This window comes from Salmo salar, chromosome ssa19 (genome assembly GCF_905237065.1).
Source record: "Salmo salar chromosome ssa19, Ssal_v3.1, whole genome shotgun sequence".
NCBI lineage: Eukaryota > Metazoa > Chordata > Actinopteri > Salmoniformes > Salmonidae > Salmo > Salmo salar.
The window spans coordinates 53860811-53880058 of NC_059460.1; the positions used below are offsets into that span (position 1 = coordinate 53860811).

At 44.1% G+C, this 19248-nt stretch overlaps 1 protein-coding gene across 7 annotated transcripts in view; it reads right to left on the bottom strand.

The window, feature by feature from the left end:
- Positions 1-363: 363 nt before the first annotated feature.
- The window catches only part of LOC106579329 (thyroid hormone receptor alpha), a 154155-nt gene continuing 135270 nt past the window's right edge, over positions 364-19248 (bottom strand). For all 7 annotated transcript variants that reach the window (XM_014159158.2, XM_014159155.2, XM_014159153.2 and 4 more), the window contains 5 exons: positions 15527-15674; positions 15187-15392; positions 6259-6405; positions 5084-5342; positions 364-4807 (listed from right to left, as the gene is read on the bottom strand). In XM_014159158.2, coding sequence (XP_014014633.1) covers positions 4557-4807; positions 5084-5342; positions 6259-6405; positions 15187-15392; positions 15527-15674 — 1011 coding nt within the window. In that variant the 3' untranslated portion in view covers positions 364-4556. The remainder of the gene's footprint in view (positions 4808-5083; positions 5343-6258; positions 6406-15186; positions 15393-15526; positions 15675-19248) is intronic.

The window sequence follows — 19248 nt, forward strand, 5'->3', positions numbered from 1 at the left end:
CAGTCTGTTGTAGGTAGACACACATTGTAGCCGTGACTGTATAAAGGGTTAAGATATGTTGCCAGGACATACTGTAGGGATGGCTAGCTATCTCTTTTCTAAGAACAAGAGGCACAGGGTCAGATTAATAAAGTCATGGGGTAATTTTGAATATGGGTCGACATGTGAGAGTGCACACACAAGCACACACACAGATGTATGAAGCATTAATATACGTTGCAATAATTTCTTTTCTTACTTTACAAGATGGCGGGATGCAGGAGCTGGCAAGGAAGTGCTCAAGCTTCAACATCCAGTCTGTGAGTGTTGCATATGATTTTACATATAATGGTTTTTCATATTTCATTTTCTGTATTTACATCCTTGGTTATGGCCAAAATCAAACAAAATAAAAATCAAACAGAAACAGTTTTTTGGGAGAGGGGTGAAAAAGTATTGCACCTTGCAGATGGGCAATATTCTCAGTTTGTTTGTGTGTAACGTCGATGTGACACCACCATCCATTCTGCTGGTGAGCGGAAGTGAGGTTGTGGGTGCCGGGCTCAAATCCAGCCCCGTCCTGTCAGCTACATTCAATACCATAGAGCACTCAGCCATTACAAAATACTTCCCCCAAGCTCTGGGCCATTCACATTTGGCTTCACTATCTATGGTCCTGGATATATCTGGGTGTGGCCAACTGCCAGCCAGCAATCCATTTCAGCATCTGATGATGATGCAAGACTTTACTAATGTTAGGTATCCTATCCACAATCCTCCTAGAACCAATTTAATAGGTAGCAAGCGCAAAGGCTTGAGGGTAAGTCTTCTGTAATCACTGCATATGCGCACGGGCCACAAGCACATATCTTTTTGCGCACTTCCACATGCGCCCGTGAATCATCACTCCTCCCAAGTTCATTTGAGTTTTGTGTTGTGTGAGGTATGAGAAGATTGTGTTTCATAATATATATATTTTTTTGGGTTGCATTATTTTTCCTGTTTGTGATTTTTTTTCTCCAAAGTCTTCTTTCATAAAAAAAGGAAACAAAATATATATAAAAAGAAAATATTCCTGTTTTTGTTTTGTTGTAAATTCCTCTTGATAAAAGGGACGGACAATCGGACAAATACACAGACAACAGAGAAGTCAACACAAACTATAGGTGATGTGAAAAATAAGTGACATTTCTGTCTACGTTACACTGCGTCAAAAAGTGACTACAGCTGTTCTTTTTTCCGTTTTACACAGAGCAGTCTAAGCGTCATAAACAAACAAACATCAACAAAAAAGAACATTGAGATAAAATGTAGAGAGAAAGAAACTGCTTAATCTCCAAGCGTTTAACTTTTGTTCAGGAGTCTTTTTAAAGTCATCTTTTTCCTCATTTCGCTTTTCTGGGTTCATAATCATATACTTTTCCCCCCCAAAAAAATTTCCTCAGAAGGTAAAGCAGCATTTCAACCCCTATTGTCACACACACATACCCAATCGGCTCACGAGAATGAAGGACATCACTATTGCGATAACTTTTTTCTGTTATTGGTTCTTTTTCAAAGAAGCTTGGAATTTAATCCATTGAGTGCCGATTCTGTTTCTCTTGCCGATCGTCTCCATTTGAAAGTTGGTGGCTCTCCTTATGGAAAGCTGAAGGGGGTATTTGTGGAAATGAGGGGGGGGGGATTAAATGTTACAATGCGGGAGTAAAGGGGGAGACCATCTGATATACTGCCATCTCCCCCTTCTCCAAGTTCACAAACGGTGCTTCGACAACGGGCGACGATCCCCCTCTAACCCATGCCAGATGAAGGATGGAAGGAAGTCTCTCTGTCCCGCTCCCTTCCCTTCGCTCTCTCCTACTCTCTCGTTCACTCGCTCCCACTGCTGCTTCGCTGTTCACATTCATTCGGCGACGCCACCCTAAGTGAGCTGCTATGGCCATCCTTGTCTCACAAGGGAGAGGCCTAGATTCCGTTTGGTGTCCATTTTTCAGGCCTACCGAAGGCCTCCTACACTGGGTGGGGAGGATGGGTGGTAGGCCAGGGGAAGGAGTATGTACTGGGGTGGATCCGGGTAGACTTGGAGCCAGGGGTGTGTAATGTGGCACAGGGCCTATGCTGAGAGGAGAGTGTGTGAGAGACAAACCGGTGGCCTCCTGCCCAGTGGGTGAGGGTTGGAGGAAGGCTGTTGATTTAATACTGACAATGTGACGGGGTTGGTTGTGAGCCCCGTCCCAGTGGGCCTCCCTTAGAGTAGGCCAGGACTCCCAGAGGAAGGTGCATGACTGACAGATGAGTTGGGGCTAGGTTGTGTAGTTGCTGATGAGGGTGGGGAGAGGGGTTTGGACCACTGCAGTAGTGCAAAACCCCGACCAGCATGGCTTGGGCCAGGGCCGGGGGTGGGTAAACTAGTGGAGTGGGAGGGTGGGGCACGGTGGGAGGGGACTCTGGCTGCTCCACCAGAGCGGTCTGAGGTCTGCTTACAGTGGATTTCTTGGTTGACTCCTCCTACGGTGGTTGAGGTCGAGGCAGCGACGCTTGGCCATCTGCTATGAGTACCCACCATCCTGGTCCCGCCCGTCGCTCCGCGTCTTCAGGCGTTCATCCACATGCTCCTGGGGTGCTGAAACCCATCCATCCATCCATCCATTCATCCCTCCGCCCCTCCCTCCCTCCACCTCGTTCACTCGTTCAAAAACTACTGCTTGGCATTCAATAAAAATAGGTTGTATTTGAACTTTTTTTCCTCAAAAACAGTGGTAAACACAGCCAGTTACGGCCTGGCCACCTTGGGGTTCTCCGCTTCCTCACGGTGTATCGCTCCTCTTCCAGGGCGACAGCTGGACTGTCCATTGTACTCCGTCACGTGATTTATTTGCTTCCGTTTCAACAGAAAAAAAAGAGTGATTCCAAATTCCAAAAAGAGAAACTTGGTCCCACATAACAAAAAGAGAAAAGCTGGACATAATGGTTACCATCCTCCCCTCCCCCGAAAAAGAGATAAGTGACCGTAGGGAAAGGCAGGCCCTCCTGTCTTCAGTGGCATTTCCTTTTGTCTGAGTGATAACACTGAGAATGTGTATCCTGTGTTTGTGTGATTTGTCTTAATGTACTTGTGCCTACGAGTTCACACCCACGAGTTCACACCCATGCACACGTGCCTATGTGTGTTTGTTGAGTATCCTTAAAAGTGTGTGTGTGTGTGTGTGGAGGAGGCTGGGGGCAGCTGCCCTGTATCCAGAGGTGAGGTAGAGCCTGGCGTCGCCCCAGCCTTGAGGGTGTGCCCACTTTGAGGTAAATGGCAGCCGTCATTGGCCTTGCCCTTTCTCAGTGACCCCTACAGTAACGACGACTGAGTATGGAAGCCTGGAGGGGCCATACTGAGCTGAGTCACACAGGCGCGGATTCAGACTTACTTACCCTGCAGGTCAGGGCTACAGCACAGCAGTGTATACAGTAAATAAGGCTTTTGAGTTTCTGAGGGTAGGTGTGTGTGTGTGTGTGTGTGTGTGTGTGTGTGTGTGTGTGTGTGTGTGTGTGTGTGTGTGTGTGTGTGTGTTTATTCAGGATGCTGTTCAGTCTCCAGGCACTGAATCTGGTTGCCAGCTATTAAATCTATATTTTTTATCTCTCTCTCCCCTACTCCTCCCCTCTCTCCCCCCCTCCTCTGAGAACTCCTGCCAGTAGCGCCTCTCCTTCTTTCTCTCTTTTGTTCACTGTTATGACCTTCCTTGGAGAGAAAAGGGCTCAATTGTCATTCATGAGAGGGTCTACTGTTGGCACCAGAAGCACAGGCAATGACAAGGCAGGTCTGCCCAGTGTGTGTGTGGGTTTGAGAGAGTGCCAGTCACAGGCACTGGCCTAATGACAGAACCAAAGGTAGATACGGAGCCATGGTCTGTACTTTTACACATTCAGACAACTGGAGTACCCTTATAATACAGCACCTGACTTGGTTAAAAACATGCTCACGGTCCAGTCTGAAAATGGCTCAGTTGTGTTCAGGCGTGATTGTAGGTACTTGTAGCTCTGCTCTACGGTAGGAGCTATATGGCACACTCAGTACCTATGTGTGTGTCCCGGTGTGTTGTCAGTGACGTGTCTCCTGAATTATTGTCTTACACTAATTCGGAGAGTATAATTAACTGACCAGTTTTAAAAGATGGTTGCCATAAATTCAAACAGGTGCAAGCCTGCAAAGACCACAATCTAGTGGCAATGTGTGACAACTGAGGTGCCTCCAATAGGGCTCTGAGAGGGGAGCCAGAGTGTGTGCGTCTGTGTGTGTTCGCCTTGGCAAAGGGCTGCAACTCCCACTGGATAAAACATCGTGCTCAGACAGGGAGGGCCGCCAAACTGATTCCCAAAAACAGGTATGAAGAGGTGGTTGGTTAAAAAATGAAAATCCTGTTTGTTTGACTCCTGCTGCTGGTTGCGTTGTTTGTTGTTTACCATTTAAATGTCGGAAAAACACAAGTCCTGCCAAAATCCTTCCCAGCTTCAGAAAAACATCCCGTCCTTTCCCAAGATGCCTCAAGTCGCCCCACTACTTCCTCCTCGGCAGCGGGGGGCGCCACTCACACTTCCTGGTCCTCGAAGACCTCTAGGAAGAGCGGGGGGAAAAGTTCCGTTGGACACTCCACCTTCATGTGGAGGAAGCGGCTGGCGTGGCACGCCCCGATCATACGCAGGTCCGTCACCTTCATCAGCAGCTTGGGCCAGAAGTGGGGAATGTTGTGCTTGCGGTAGTTGATGTAGTGTTCAAACGCCAGCAGGTAGGTCTCCTGGCATTTCTCGATCTTGTCAATGTTCGTCAGGCCCGAGCGGTCTGTGGCCGAGGGCAACGGGAGGGAGGAAAAAAAAGTGTCAGTAAACGGAGGGGGTAAGATTCCACCTAGCCTATCAGAGGGAAAGATGTAGGCCAAGTTGTTTTCAGCTAATATTACAGCAGATTTTATTTATACTTACTTATAGTTCCTTCAGATCCACACAAAGTGCCTAGGTAGTAGTGGCTAGGGGGTGGATTTGGAACTCGGCCTGAATCCTCTCTGACCTGAATGACCTCAGTTGACCTCTGGCCATTGACCCTTGACCCCGTCCTCACCTGAGCTCATGAGCAGCACGGCCTGCAGCAGCGCCACCTCCGTGTCGTCCAGGTTGAACTGCGCCAGGCTCTTGCCCAGGTCGAAGATGGCGTCCGACACCACGCCCAGGCCGCCGTTCTTCAACTGCTCCCGCTTGACCGCCATCTCGCCACTAAGGGTCAGCGTCTCGCTCTCTGGGTCGTAGCGCACGGCGGCACGCAGTGACATGATCTCCATACAGCAGCCTTTCAATAGGATGATCTGGTCCTCACAAGGCAGCTGGACGGAGGAGAGGAAAGAGGGAGGGAGGGAAAAGACGTGAGAGCAATAGCAGGGTTTATTGGTCGGTCACAGTAATAGACTGAATTGTACACCAATATAAATTCATAGATTTTCATCAAATAGTAAGATAGCACAGAGGTGTGTGTGTGTGTGTGTGTGTGTGTGTGTGTGTGTGTGTGTGTGTGTGTGGTTTTACTACTTTTACTAAAAAGGCTATTTTATGCTTAGGGTAAACAAACATCAATTTGACCAAATGGGGACATTTTGTTGGTCCCCACAAGGTCAAATGCTATTTCTAAGGGTTTTAGGGTTAAGGTTAGAATTACGTTTATGGTTAGGAGCTAGGGTTAGTTTTAGGGTTAGGTTTGGGGGTAAGGTTAGGTTTTTGGGTTAAGGTTAGGGTTAAGGAAAATAGGATTTTGAATGGGAATTAATTGTATGTCCCCACAAGGTAGCAGCCTGTTCATGTCATTTTCAGTTCAGAGAGAGAAAGGAGGAGAAAGGGAGAGCAAGAGAGACGGTTAAGGAATGTAAACAACATTAACTTGAAGGCACTTCTCCATTCTTTGATTGGAATTTCAAAGGACATTTACGTAAGTCTACATACTTTCCAACTGCAGTGGTGTAGGCTTCGTGTGTAGTGTATGTAAAATAATGTTATATCAGCAGCAGTCTACATTTACCCATTCAGCCATTTTGTTTGTCCTGTGACGTTGTTCCTCAGGGCATCGTCGGAGAAAATGTACATCATGCACATTATACATATGCATAAACGTAATGTATTCAAGGTGACAATATTCACTCAAAGTTCCTATTGCATTTCATTGTGGTGTGTGTATTCCTTAGATGTGCTGTGATTCATACAGTGTGCTGAGGGGGCTTACATTCCACGCCCACACACACAGGGCTTTACCTCCGAGAACATGGGCAGTTTTTTGGCAAAGTCGACAACGCGGGTGATGGCAGGGGTGATGATCTTGGTGAACTCACTGAAGGCCTCCAGATCCACCTTGTCTCCGTCCGACGTAGGGACCACGGGAGACTGACCTATGTCCTCCGGCTAGGGGACAGGACAGGGGACACAGGGACACACGTCAACAGATAGCCAGCAGCTGCACAAGTCAAGAAACTTGAGTTAAGTCCTTCGTTATGCCATGAGAGGGTGTTAATTTGGTTGCCAGTAAGATGCCATGAATTAAGCACATTGGTTTACATGCACCACTAGCAGATGGGATTCTATGGTGCTCTGTAAAAGACACATCTGGCTTAAACTCAACCTTAGTCCATCCCATTTCATTGTGAGTTGAGAAAAGGCTGAAATGTAACGTAACATAAGGCTTTGTCTTATTTTATATAATTAAGGAAGCACAATCTATACAAAGCTTATGGATGGCGTGACTGAGTCAGGATTATGCGCCCGAAAGTCAGGCAATTACCTAAAATTGGAATAATACAATAATGCTTTGATTACAGTATATACATTTTCCTCAGCCTAACTAAAGCTGAGTTTCAGTTGTTCAAGGACAGCTGTGTTTATGTTTCAGAATTGAGAAATAGTTATCTCTTGACAGAACAGAAAAACAAACGAATTTCATCTGAAAACAAGCCCCATTCTACAGCTCTGTAGTGAACTAACTCAAACCAACTGCAAAATGAACCTGTCTAGGTTTCAAAGGTTGACAAAGTCATTCAGGGGTTAAAGACGGTAAACCTAAGTATGTTAACCCTGTCTAAGCCGCTTGTTAAAATAGGTCAAAGATCAAGCATTCACTGTTTTTTAAACCACTCTATTAGCAAGCTGGGTTTGAAGCTAGGTTGGGTGACCAGACTGGCATTACAGGGGGCACTGGCACACAAAAGTAACAGTCAAAAATCCATTGTAACCATTGCCCTCAAACAACCTCATCATCACTCAAGCAATTCAATTTGCAGAGGGGCTCTTTCCATCTTGACCTTCAATCAAATAGGTTAGACATAATATAATGGCTCCTCTGCAGGACACAGGGCTGGAGGTGGAGTGGACTGGAGCTTTTTGATTTGAACAGTGATTTTGATTCCAAGTGGCTGGGCAATAAAGATAGTCTATGGCTTGTCAGCTACTGTTAAATGTAAGTTATTTACTAGTATACATTCTTGTCCAGGACGACTTACAGCAAGGGCTAACAAAATGCATTACATACTGTATAAAATTGATATTAAAGGGAAACTTCACCGCTAGACACTATTTGAGGTGTTTTGCCACTTGAGGTGTGTCTCCCTACATAATTATGAGCGATGAGAGGGTGTTTCAGACATAATTATGCGCTATAGCTGTATTATACATTTTTTTCGTGCCAGGAGACGTCATTGTTTGATTGAGCCTGCTGAATTTAACAGTTTTTTATTTTTTTATATTTAGGTCATTAAATGACTTCACCAATCAGTGCGTATACAGCAGGCAAGCTAGTTGTTTACGTGCATGATGGACAGACCAGTGGGTTTGGGGAGGCTTGAAGCACTGGGCATTTGTTATGACATGCATTATATGGATTAGGTCCACAGAATTACACCTAGGAGGAGCGGCTTCTATGGGGAAACGTTGAATGTCCTTTGAGCTAGCTAGTTAACAAGCTTGAGCAAGCAAGCGTTCGTGTGCAGAGTGGCACCAGAATTAAAAACACGTCTTACCTTTCTGTAGTTAATAAATCCAACGTGAAACCTAGGCCTATAATATCCTTAACCAGCATTGAAAAAGTTTATGAATTCTTCTCAAGTTAATAAAAAATCTATATATTCTGAATAAAGCGTCAACGTAACATCAGTAACCTGTGGTTCGGGGGGCAGATAGTTTAAACACGCACAGGCAAAGATTTTCAGCTTGCAGGCAGACAGACAATGGAATACGTTTCTGAGTGAGAGTGGTGGCTTTGCATAGGTGCTTTGTTGCGTTTTGTTCTGGGAGTAGAAAGAAATGCCTGGAAAATAAAATAACGTTATTAACCGGTTCCCATGCTTCTAAAAATAACGGTACTGTTTCTGAACAGTATGGGTCACTTTCATTCCAGGATCCATGTTTGTTCTTTTTGAAAACGTATTTGATGGTTTTCCGTTCTGTTCCCTGAACCGGTTCCAACCCCTACAGACAGCCCTATTTATGTTAACCGGAATACATTGAAGACGTGTTGAGACAGCGATAAAAATAATTGCGAGACCAGCAAGCAGCGGCGGCAGCCTAAACCAGATGGATCAGGAATCAGGAGGGCAAATGAGTCATTTTGCTGCTGTTAGCTAGCAATATAACCTATATTTTTACATGAGGCAGTGTTGTTCAGTACAGTACCATTTGGTGATTGATTCGGAGCTTGTTAGTACCACTACAAGCCAAGCTAGTCAAGTTTAGCTATACCTAAAATATACTGTAGTCTAACGTTATAGCTAGCCTCAGTGCCTCTCATTAGGAGCAAAACTAGAGAAATGTTTGGATGATGATGTTGGAGAGTAAAGGAATGACTGGCTTTATGACTCTAGTCTTGAAATAACTATACCGCTGTGTTGAAGCTAGCTAGCTAACGTGTCTGTTGGATGTCTCGTGTCCTACACCATGCTGCTACAGCAAGAATACAGATGGTACAGTGATTGCCCATGAATGTCAAAGTGTTTTCGTCTTTCTCTCACAGACAATACCACTTGGATTTAAAGAAGTTGATGACTCAAGAGAGTTATTACACTTGTTATCCAAACGTGTAATTAATAAACTTCACCATGCTCAAAGGGATATTCAATATGTTTTTTTTTACACATCTACCAGTAGCTGCCCTTTGCGAGGCATTGGAAAACCTGTTTTTTGTTGTTGAATCTGTTTGAAATTCACTGCTCGACTGAGGGACTTACAGATAATTGTATGTGTGGGGTACAGAGATGAGGTATTCATTAAACAATTATGTTAAACACTATTATTGCGAACAGTGAGTCCATTAAACTTAATATGTGAATTGTTAAAGCTGCAACCTAACTTTTTGGGCGACCCGACCAAATCCTATTAGAAATGTGAGTTATAGATCTGTCATTCTCATTGAAAGCAAATCTAAGACGCTTCCCGTTCTTAAGTTTCATTTTGAGTCTTTTGGTTTTGTACACCAGCTTCAAAACAGATATTTCAGTGGTTTAGATGGTACAATGATTCTCTGCACTCCTGCATTCTCTTGCTTGTTTTGCCACAAACTGAAATTGGTCGTAGAATTTTAGCATCCAGGAAATGGCAGAGCGATTTCTGCATAGTGCATCTTATTTAGGTTTGCCATAAAGGGGTTGAATACTTATTGACTTAAGACATTTCAGCTTTTTTTAGACATTTGTGAAAAATCTCTAAAAACATAATTCCACTTTGACATTATGGGATATTGTGTGTAGGCCAGTGACAACATATATATAAATGTAATACATTTTCAATTCAGGCTGTAACACAATAAAATGTGGAAAAATCAAGGGTGTAAATACTTTGAAGCCACTGTATGCAAGTATTCCCATTGTAAAACTGTAGTATTTATTATAAGCATTCGTATATTTTTTTCCTACTGTATATACAGTATGTCATACATTGCCATAACTTCCTGCATGTAAACTCACCTTGGTCTCCAGAGCAAATACATTTTGTCTTGAAGACAAATCTGTTTTATTGAAACATGTTTACTTGCCAACAAATGAAAGTTTAAATGATACACCAACTCCCTTCATCATTTGTTTTAGCAGTAATATTGAATGAAGCTAGTTTACCCAAGTACATTTCCTGAATATCACAATGAATTTAAAGTCAACACTATTGGTTTCGGATGCAGCTGGAATCATTTAGTCACTTGTAAAAAAATATATATAAAACACCATTATATACATATGTTCAACAGCTAGCAATAACTATACCACAATGCAGTTGTGAGCATACTAGGCATTCTATATTATACTACATCAGTCAAACTGAATATGGATGATCTGTTGGTTGAATGTTCCAGGCAGGTTCCAGAATGTTCTTGTGCTGAATGTCTTCTTGTGTTGGGTAATGGCAGCTGGTTTAGCAGGCTTTGGCGCTGTGGTGATGTTCTTCACCACCCACTGCTTCGACCTCTTGCAGATGATTTATATATACTGCAAGTCTCCTTGAAAAGACATGAAGACTGATCATGAGAATGTGTAACCATACAATAAACCATGTTAATCTATAAACAAAAAAAGGGTACAGTAGACTGGTGTTTTTTTTACACTTAAAGTCAATGGGGCATTGAGATGGGCTGTTAGCAAAGATGTGAAAGTTTGAGGGGGGTTTGACTTGTAGACAGTCTAGTCCTGTATTGTTGTGCATGTGCACCTACAGTTGTGCAGTTGAGTAGACAAGCACTGCCAATAATAGAGTGAATAGGCTAGAACAGTATACTAACCGCCCCTCTCCCCCTAGCCCATGACTCTTAGTTCTATTACATATAAAAGTAATTGGACGAAGGTGTCTTCTGTAAGGGGGAGATTTGTTAAGAGCCTTGACGCTCAGTCTGAACATTAACACGCATTGCTTGCAGTACGGTTTTGGAAGCATAAGGACCTTATCTTTCATATCGGCGAGAAATAATGTTAAAAATACAATAGGTTAAATTGATTCACACCTTTATAGAGTTAGGTCTACCTGTGCTAATTAGCTATCGGTGTCTTTAAACATCTGTGTGTAAATGGAAGACAGACGCCACAAACGTGTTGTCACTGAAAACTAATGTTGGCTGCAGCTGTGTTAAAACAGGTTAAAACAGTAAGTGTGTATTTTGCATTTGTGAAATTATTGTGATATGAAAGTATAGGGATTTATGTTTCTAGAACTGTACAGCAATTGAGAATCGATTCACGTATAGATGGAGTATTTGGCTGTTTTAGCTTCCAGAGCCAATTCACACTTTAAACAGAACATGTAAGGTCCTTGGACTAAAGAGTAACACTAGCCTCCTTTAGTCCAATATTGGGCTACTCTCCCCCCATGCCAAATAACTGATTGCAAGGGTGTGAAACATTTGAGGAGCACTTGTCTTGTAGACAGTTTAGTGTATTGGTGATTTTGTTTAATCAAGATGATATTGTGCTTTCATAAATACCCTTGGCTGTCCTGGCTTGGTTCAAAGTCAGATGATGTTGGCCTTCAGCTTATTCCAGGCTGAAAGTTGTCATCCAATGGGTCTAAAGGCTCTGTACTACTAAAGCTGGTGTCATGGTCAGCAGGATTAATCAGCAGCAGCAGGATTAGTCTCGATGACACACAGTAGTCAGTGATTAGCCAACAGTTTACTACTTTGTCCCCATCAATACACGCTCAAACAAGGTACTATATTCACCCACCCTCCCTAACGTCAATAGATCATGCATACTAACCTTCAAACACAATACCCTCCCCCAACAGACACCAGCCAGTCTACCACACCATCCCCTCCTTACTAATAACTCCTTTTCTCAAATGTAGACTTCAAACCTTGCATAAACAATCAACTAATCTTCCATAATACAGAGAAAACTACAGTAGAGGTTGTAGCCTACTTGTAAACACGCCAACTACGACAAGACAAGGACCATGTTTATTCCTAGCTCCAGTAGATTTATTTGCTCATCATGGAGTCATGGAAAGATTTGGTATATTTTCGTATGGTATTTTAGGTGACTTACACTAGTTCCTGGTGCTGAGCTTGATGTTGATACCACTGCAGATGTTGGAATCGGACTCTAAATTGAACACAACGTTAGTCTCTGCGGTAGTTAATTAGCTAGCTAACATAACCTAACGAAGCTAACGTTAACTTGCAAAGTTACAAATCACATCACAAGATAGCAGCTGGCTAATTACATATGATATGCTTTGGAATGTCTAGCCTGCGTATTGTGAAAGCTAGTTATCAAAATGTTGGTTTAGATAAACAAATGTAGTTTGCTAGCTAGTTAGTTAGTTAGCTAGGTAATGTTAGTTAGCAACGTTACCTTTGCTTGACTTTTTTTCTGCTGCGTTGATGTTGGCTGATTGGATCCCTTCCTCTTTGAAGTGAAGGAGGAAATGGATGGAATAGCATCACTTTTCAACAGTCCGACGACATGGCAAAATCATCAGTTGAGACTTCAGTTCCGTTTTGAAATACTCTGGCTGAAAGTGCTGGTTACAAACACAGACATTTTTATATTTCTCACATCAATTGGATACACCTCCACAGGGCGGTACTACGTCCTGAAATCACTATGAAATCTGGATATTGTCGTTTGCTTACAAACACGAAATGTAGCTGGCCCGTTTTTACCGGTGAGATGCAGAAACGCGTGTATTTGCGTGTAGTGAGGATTTAAAACAAATATTTTTATGACACATAGGATATGTTAACATATTAACGGACATATATAGTGAAATAGAGCAGCGGTGAAATTTCCCTTTAAGGACTAAACTAGGTTGTTATAAAACTGTTAGTTCTAATAGTGTTATGTATTAGATACTGTAGCTAATAGTGTTATTCGGGGGTGAAAGTAGATTTTAGACGTGTCGTTTAACTTTTAAAATGTATTAGCCTACCTTTTAATGTGGCATAAACACAACCAGTCATGTTTTCATCTGATTGTCAAACAATTACTTCAAAAGGCTTATGTAGACTACTTGCTCACGTTACTCAGGAAACAGATGAACGACAGGGCGTGCGGAGAAAAAAACTGTTTTTAAGCCTCATGTACATATTTTTCTGCTTATAATTTCTGACATTTGGAAGGCTATTTGTTAGCCAACTTGTCTATAATTAGATATATGCAGCTTCTCTTCTGTCATTACTTAACGCTCGTCTAGAACTCTAAATAAGCACTTGCTCACCAGAATAATGTCATAAATCGACAGAATGATCAATGAATCATCAACAATCTACTTGAGATTGGTTCAAATTTCTCTATAATTTCTGAGTGAGGACATTTAGGGACCAGGGAGATTTCCAAATGGCATCAGTTGTAAGGAAATGAAAACAATCCAACATGTTTCTGATAGTATTTCATTTAGTCTTGAATGTCAACTTTTATTCTCTCAAGATGCGTAAATAAATAAATCATATTTCTCAACTCCTGTTCCCATTTGTATGCCATTTGATAAATGCAAAGAGACATCACTTACAAAACATCAAAATGTATGCATACACTGCTGTCCGCTCTCGTCTCGGTCACACCACATTTTGGAGCGTATTCCACAAGTGTTCAAGTCTATTTGCTCATTTTTCATGCGACTGACATGTGTTATCTTGGTAGTAGGTGTGGTTCAGGAATGCTCTCAGCATTCTTCTAATGCCCGGCATTTGAGTCCTATTAAATTAGCACTGCTGTGCCCAGAGCCACATGTGCTGTGCATTTCTGATGGGCCGTGTTGTAGACTATTTCAGGGTGTATATAAGTTGATAGGACATTTCTGTTATGGTGTGATGTCATTGTGTCATCACTTTTGCTGCGCTTTGAACACACACACACACACACACACACACACACACCAAAAGCAGACCGACCACAGCGCCAGAGCGAGACACATTATGTCACTGCTGTGGCCAACACACAAGCACATACACACACACATTTCACACACACTTCTCACTCTCTCTCGCGCCCTCTCTCTGTCTCTCCTTCTGTCACTCACTCCCTCCCTCTCTCTCTCTCCACATTGAACCATTAGTACTTAGTTCTCCACAGTGAAATCATTGCTACACCCTTGTAACACACTATCCCAAACCTACAGTGTCTATAAGGTCCCTAGTCTAGAAACTCTAGGTTTATGGATTAGACATGTTATACATGTTCAGGTATTTATAGAAGATTTAAAGTTTCTCCGTGCACCAGTTTAAAGGCGTTATTTTATATATTGGCTGGTATAGCCTGCAGCTTGCTCAAATCCAATGTTTGGTTTTGGGTTGGCAGTGCTTGGACACACCTCGTAATGGTTAGAGCTGTTTAAACAAGCAAATTGACAGTGGCTTTGTGGGTGAATTGTCTGTGGTATGGGTGATTCTCTATCTAGAGCCTTTACGGGAGAATTGGGGCCTTACACTGGTGTGTGTGTGTGTGCGTGCATGCACATGTGGGTGTACGAGAGGGATATTGTATCGTATGTGTGTGTGAAAAAGAGCACATAGAAAGATAATATATCCTTAAGTGTGTGTGTACATGTGTGTGAAGAGGTAGCTTTATCGGTGTTTGTGTGTTGACACCAAACATCCCATTTCCTCCCCCTTACACCCCGCCACTTCCTGAACACAGTTGCCTAGCAACACCGACCACGACACCTGCCATACACAGTGAGCCTCGGGGACCCCCGCCCTTTTCCTCCCAGGTAGATCACCCGTTCCTGTGGCACGTTGCTAATAAAACCCCCTACTTCTTTCCAGGGCTTAGTGTCAGCCATGCTGTGAGTGAAGAAGCCAGCTGATAACCCAGCACCCGCTAGGCCTAATCCCTGGCTAACACTTCCTGCCGCTGTGCGCCCAGAGCCACCTGGCCCATGGAAAACATATGGAGATCAGTAGGCCTACCAGTACTGCCACAGGGTATCCTGACAGGACTAGCCCGGACAACATGGGAACTAGGGGACATAATGTAGTAGTAACAGTAGTAACTGATCGGCAGTCGAGATGATGGATGGCACTCAATGTAAATGCTAACGACGCTATTTAGCGTAAAGCCCAATTTATCACAAAGGAGTCTAAAACAGCCAGCCAGCCAGTCAGCAAACAGAGAACCAAACAAACACTTACGTAACTAGCCATTTAGCCAGCCAGTCAACCAGAAGCTGGCAAAATGATCAGCCCTATTGGGGCGAGGTGAACGATGCTCATCCTCTTACCAGGAACTTGCGTTTCTGTTTCCAGTGGGAGCCCTGTGCGTTAGTGTGGCGGTGGGCCTCGGTCAGCATGCGGATCAGCTCCCACTCCGAGCCGGTGGGCTCCGGCCGGTTCTGCAGGGTCTTCACCATCTCCTCCTTCTTCCTCTTCTCCCGGTTCTCCTCGATCAGACGCCGCTTGGCCACCCGCTTGGAGTCGTCCAGGACAACTGAGATGGAGAAAGAGGGAAAGGAAAAAAAGAGGGAGAAATAAAATGATTTCAGTTACACCAAGGAGTCACAAGTCCAAGCATCCATATGACTTGTAAAATGTGTGTAATATGTGTGTGTGAGAGACACTCACGGTCCATGGCCATGCCCACTGCAATGCACTTCTTGAAGCGGCACAGCTGGCACTGGTTGCGGGTGATCTTGTCGATGATGCAGCAGCCATCGTACTTACAGGAGTAGGCGGGGTGGAGATTCTTCTGAATTGTCCGCCGAAAGAAACCCTGGGAGAGCGAGAGGGAAGAGATGAAGAGAGAGGGGGGTGAGGGAGAGAGAGGGTGAAGACAAAATGGAGAGACAGAAAGGGAAGAAGGAAGAAAGATAGAGGGAAGGGAGGAGAGAGAAAAAAAGAGTTCAGCATAACACTGTTCAGTGCCACCTGTCATACAAGGAAATAAAGTGATGAAGAGAGCATCTTTGAATTCTCAACTTTCTCAGCTTGATAAAACACATCTAAAAAATACAATCTTCCTTGTTATTTGCTTGAGCTGTTATGGAGCCAGAGAGTGTGTGTGTGTGTGCGTGTGCATGTGCGTGTCTTTGTGGGCTTGTGTAAGGGGGAGGATTTGACAGGGACGGTGGGAGTTCACACAAGGCAAAAAGACAATGATGCAGGAGAGAGAGAGACAGACCGACATCCTGGAATATACAAGGTCTGAGGTCATCTGCCTTTGGCCTAAAGAGCAGGAACCCAAGACTTCATCAAATAAATTGGAAATACAGACATTGTCATCCTACAAGAAACATGGTATAGAGATGGACCCACTGGTTGCCCTCAAGGTTAGAGAGCTGGTAGTCCCATCCACCAAACTACTAGGTGTGAAACAGGGAAGAGACTCAGGGGGTATGCTAATTTGGTATAGAGCAGACCTAACCCGCTCTATTAAATTAGTCAAAACAGGAACATTTCACATCTGGCTAGAAATTAATAAGGAAATCATCTCAACAGAGAAAAATATCCTCATGTGCTACCCGGCAGGTAGCCTAGTGGTTAGAGCGTTGGGCCAGTAATTGAAAGGTTGCCGGATCGAATCCCCGAGCTGACAAGGTATAAATCTGTAATTCTGCCCCTGAGAAAGGCAGTTAACCCACTGTTCCCTGGGTGCCAAAGAAGTGGATGTAGATTATGGCAGCCCCCCCCTGATTCAGAGGGGTTGGGTTAAATGCAGAAGACACATTTCAGTTGAAGGCATTCAGTTGTACAACTGACTAGGTTTCCCCCTTTCCCTATATTGCCCCAATATAATCCCCATACTTTAACAATGACAGCTTCTCCATCCCAGAGGGGGAGATCAACCATTTCCAGGCCCTGGGACATGAACTAGTCTGTGGTGACCTAAATGCCAGAACTGGACAAGAACCTGACACTCTCAGCACACAGGGGGACAAACACCTACCTGGAGGTGACAGCAATCCCTCCCAAATATGCCCCCCTAGACTATGACAAAACAACCAACAAAAACAGGTCACAACTCCTGCAGCTCTAGCATGCTAGGTCTGTACATAGTCAATGGTAGGCTTCAAGGGGACTCTTATGGTAGGTACACCTACAGCTCATCCCATGGCAGTAGTACTGTAGATTACTTTATCACTGACCTCAACCCAGAGTCTCTTAGAGCGTTCAGTCAGCCCACTGACACCCCTTTCAGATCACAGCAACATCACAGTCTACTTGAACACAGCAATACTCAATCATGAGGCATCAAAGCCAAAGGAACTGCATAAATCAAATCAAATTTTATTGGTCACATACACATGGTTAGCAGATGTTAGTGCGAGTGTAGCGAAATGCTTGTGCTTCTAGTTCCGACCATGCAGTAATATCTAACAAGTAATCTAACAATTTCACAACAACTACCTTATACACACACAAGTGTAAAGGAATGAATAAGAATATGTGCATAAAAATATATGGATGAGCAATGACCGAACGGCATAGGCAAGATGCAGTAGATGGTATAGAGTACAGTATATACCTATGAGATGAGTAGTGTAGGGTATGTAAACATGATATAAAGTGGCATAGTTTAAAGTGACTAGTGATACATTTATTACTTCCAATTTTTTATTATTAAAGTGGCTCGAGATTGAGTCAGTATGTTGGCAGCAGCCACTCAATGTTAGTGATGGCTGTTTAACAGTCTGATGGCCTTGAGATATAAGCTGTTTTTCAGTCTCTCGGTCCCAGCTTTGCTGCACCTGTACTGACCTCACCTTCTGGATGATAGCGGGGTGAACAGGCAGTGGCTCGGGTGGTTGTTGTCCTTGATGATCTTTTTGGCCTTCCTGTGACATCGGGTGGTGTAGGTGTCCTGGAAAGCAGGTAGTTTGCCCCCGGTGATGTGTTGTGCAGACCTCACTACCCGCTGGAGAGCCTTACGGTTGTGGGCGGAGCGGTTGCCGTACCAGGCGGTGATACAGCCCGACAGGATGCTCTCGATTGTGCATCTGTAAAAGTTTGTGAGTGTTTTTGGTGAAGGCGCTGTTGTGCCTTCTTCACCACGCTGTCTGTGTGGGTGGACCGTTTCAGTTTGTCCGTGATGTGTACGCCAAGGAACTTAAAACGTTCCACCTTCTCCACTACTGTCCCGTCGATGTGGATGAGGGGTGCTCCCTCTGCTGTTTCCTGAAGTCTACGATCATCTCCTTTGTTTTGTTGACATTGAGTGTGAGGTTATTTTCCTGACACCACACTCCGAGGGCCCTCACTTCTTCCCTTAATGACGAGTTTGGAGGTGTTTGGAGGTACTATGGTGTTAAATGCTGAGCTGTAGTCGATGAACAGCAGTCTTACATAGGTATTCCTCTTGTCCAGATGGGTTAGGACCGTGTGCAGTGTGATTGCATCGTCTGTGGACCTATTGGGGCGGTAAGCAAATTGGAGTGGGTCTAGGGTGTCAGGTAGGGTGATGGTGATATGATCCTTGACTAGTCTCTCAAAGCACTTCATGATGACGGAAGTGAGTGCTACAGGGCGATAGTCATTTAGCTCAGTTACCTTAGCTTTCTTGGGAACTGGAACAATGGTGGCCCTCTTGAAGCATGTGGGAACAGCAGACTGGGATAAGGATTGATTGAATATATCCGTAAACACACCAGCCAGCTGGTCTGAGCATGCTCTGAGGACGCGGCTTGGGATGCCGTCTGGGCCGGCAGCCTTGCGAGGGTTAAAACGTTTAAATGTTTTACTCACGTTGGTTGCGGTGAAGGAGAGCACGCAGGTTTTGGTAGCGGGCCGTGTCAGTGGCCCTGTATTGTCCTCAAAGTGAGCAAAGAAGTTGTTTAGTTTGTCTGGGAGCAGGACATTGTGGTCCGCGACGGGGCTGGTTTTCTTTTTGTAGTCCGTGATTGACTGTAGACCCTGCCACATACCTCTCTTGTCTGAGTCGTTGAATTGCGACTCTACTTTGTCTCTATACTGACGCTTAGCTTGTTTGATTGCCTTGCGGAGGGAATAGCTACACTTTTTGTATTCGGTCATGTTTCCGGTCGCCTTGCCCTGATTAAAAGCAGTGGTTCGCGCTTTCCGTTTTGCACGAATGCTGCCATCAATCAACGGTTTCTGGTTGGGGAAGGTTTTAATAGTTGCTGTGGGTACAACATCACCGATGCACTTACTAATAAACTCGCTAACCGAATCAGCATATTCATCAATGTTATTGTCCGACGCTATGCGTAACATATCCCAGTCCAAGTGATCGAAGAAATCTTGAAGTGTGGAATCAGATTGGTCGGACCAGCGTTGAACAGACCTGAGCACGGGCGTTTCCTGTTTTAGTTACTGTCTATTGGCTGGGA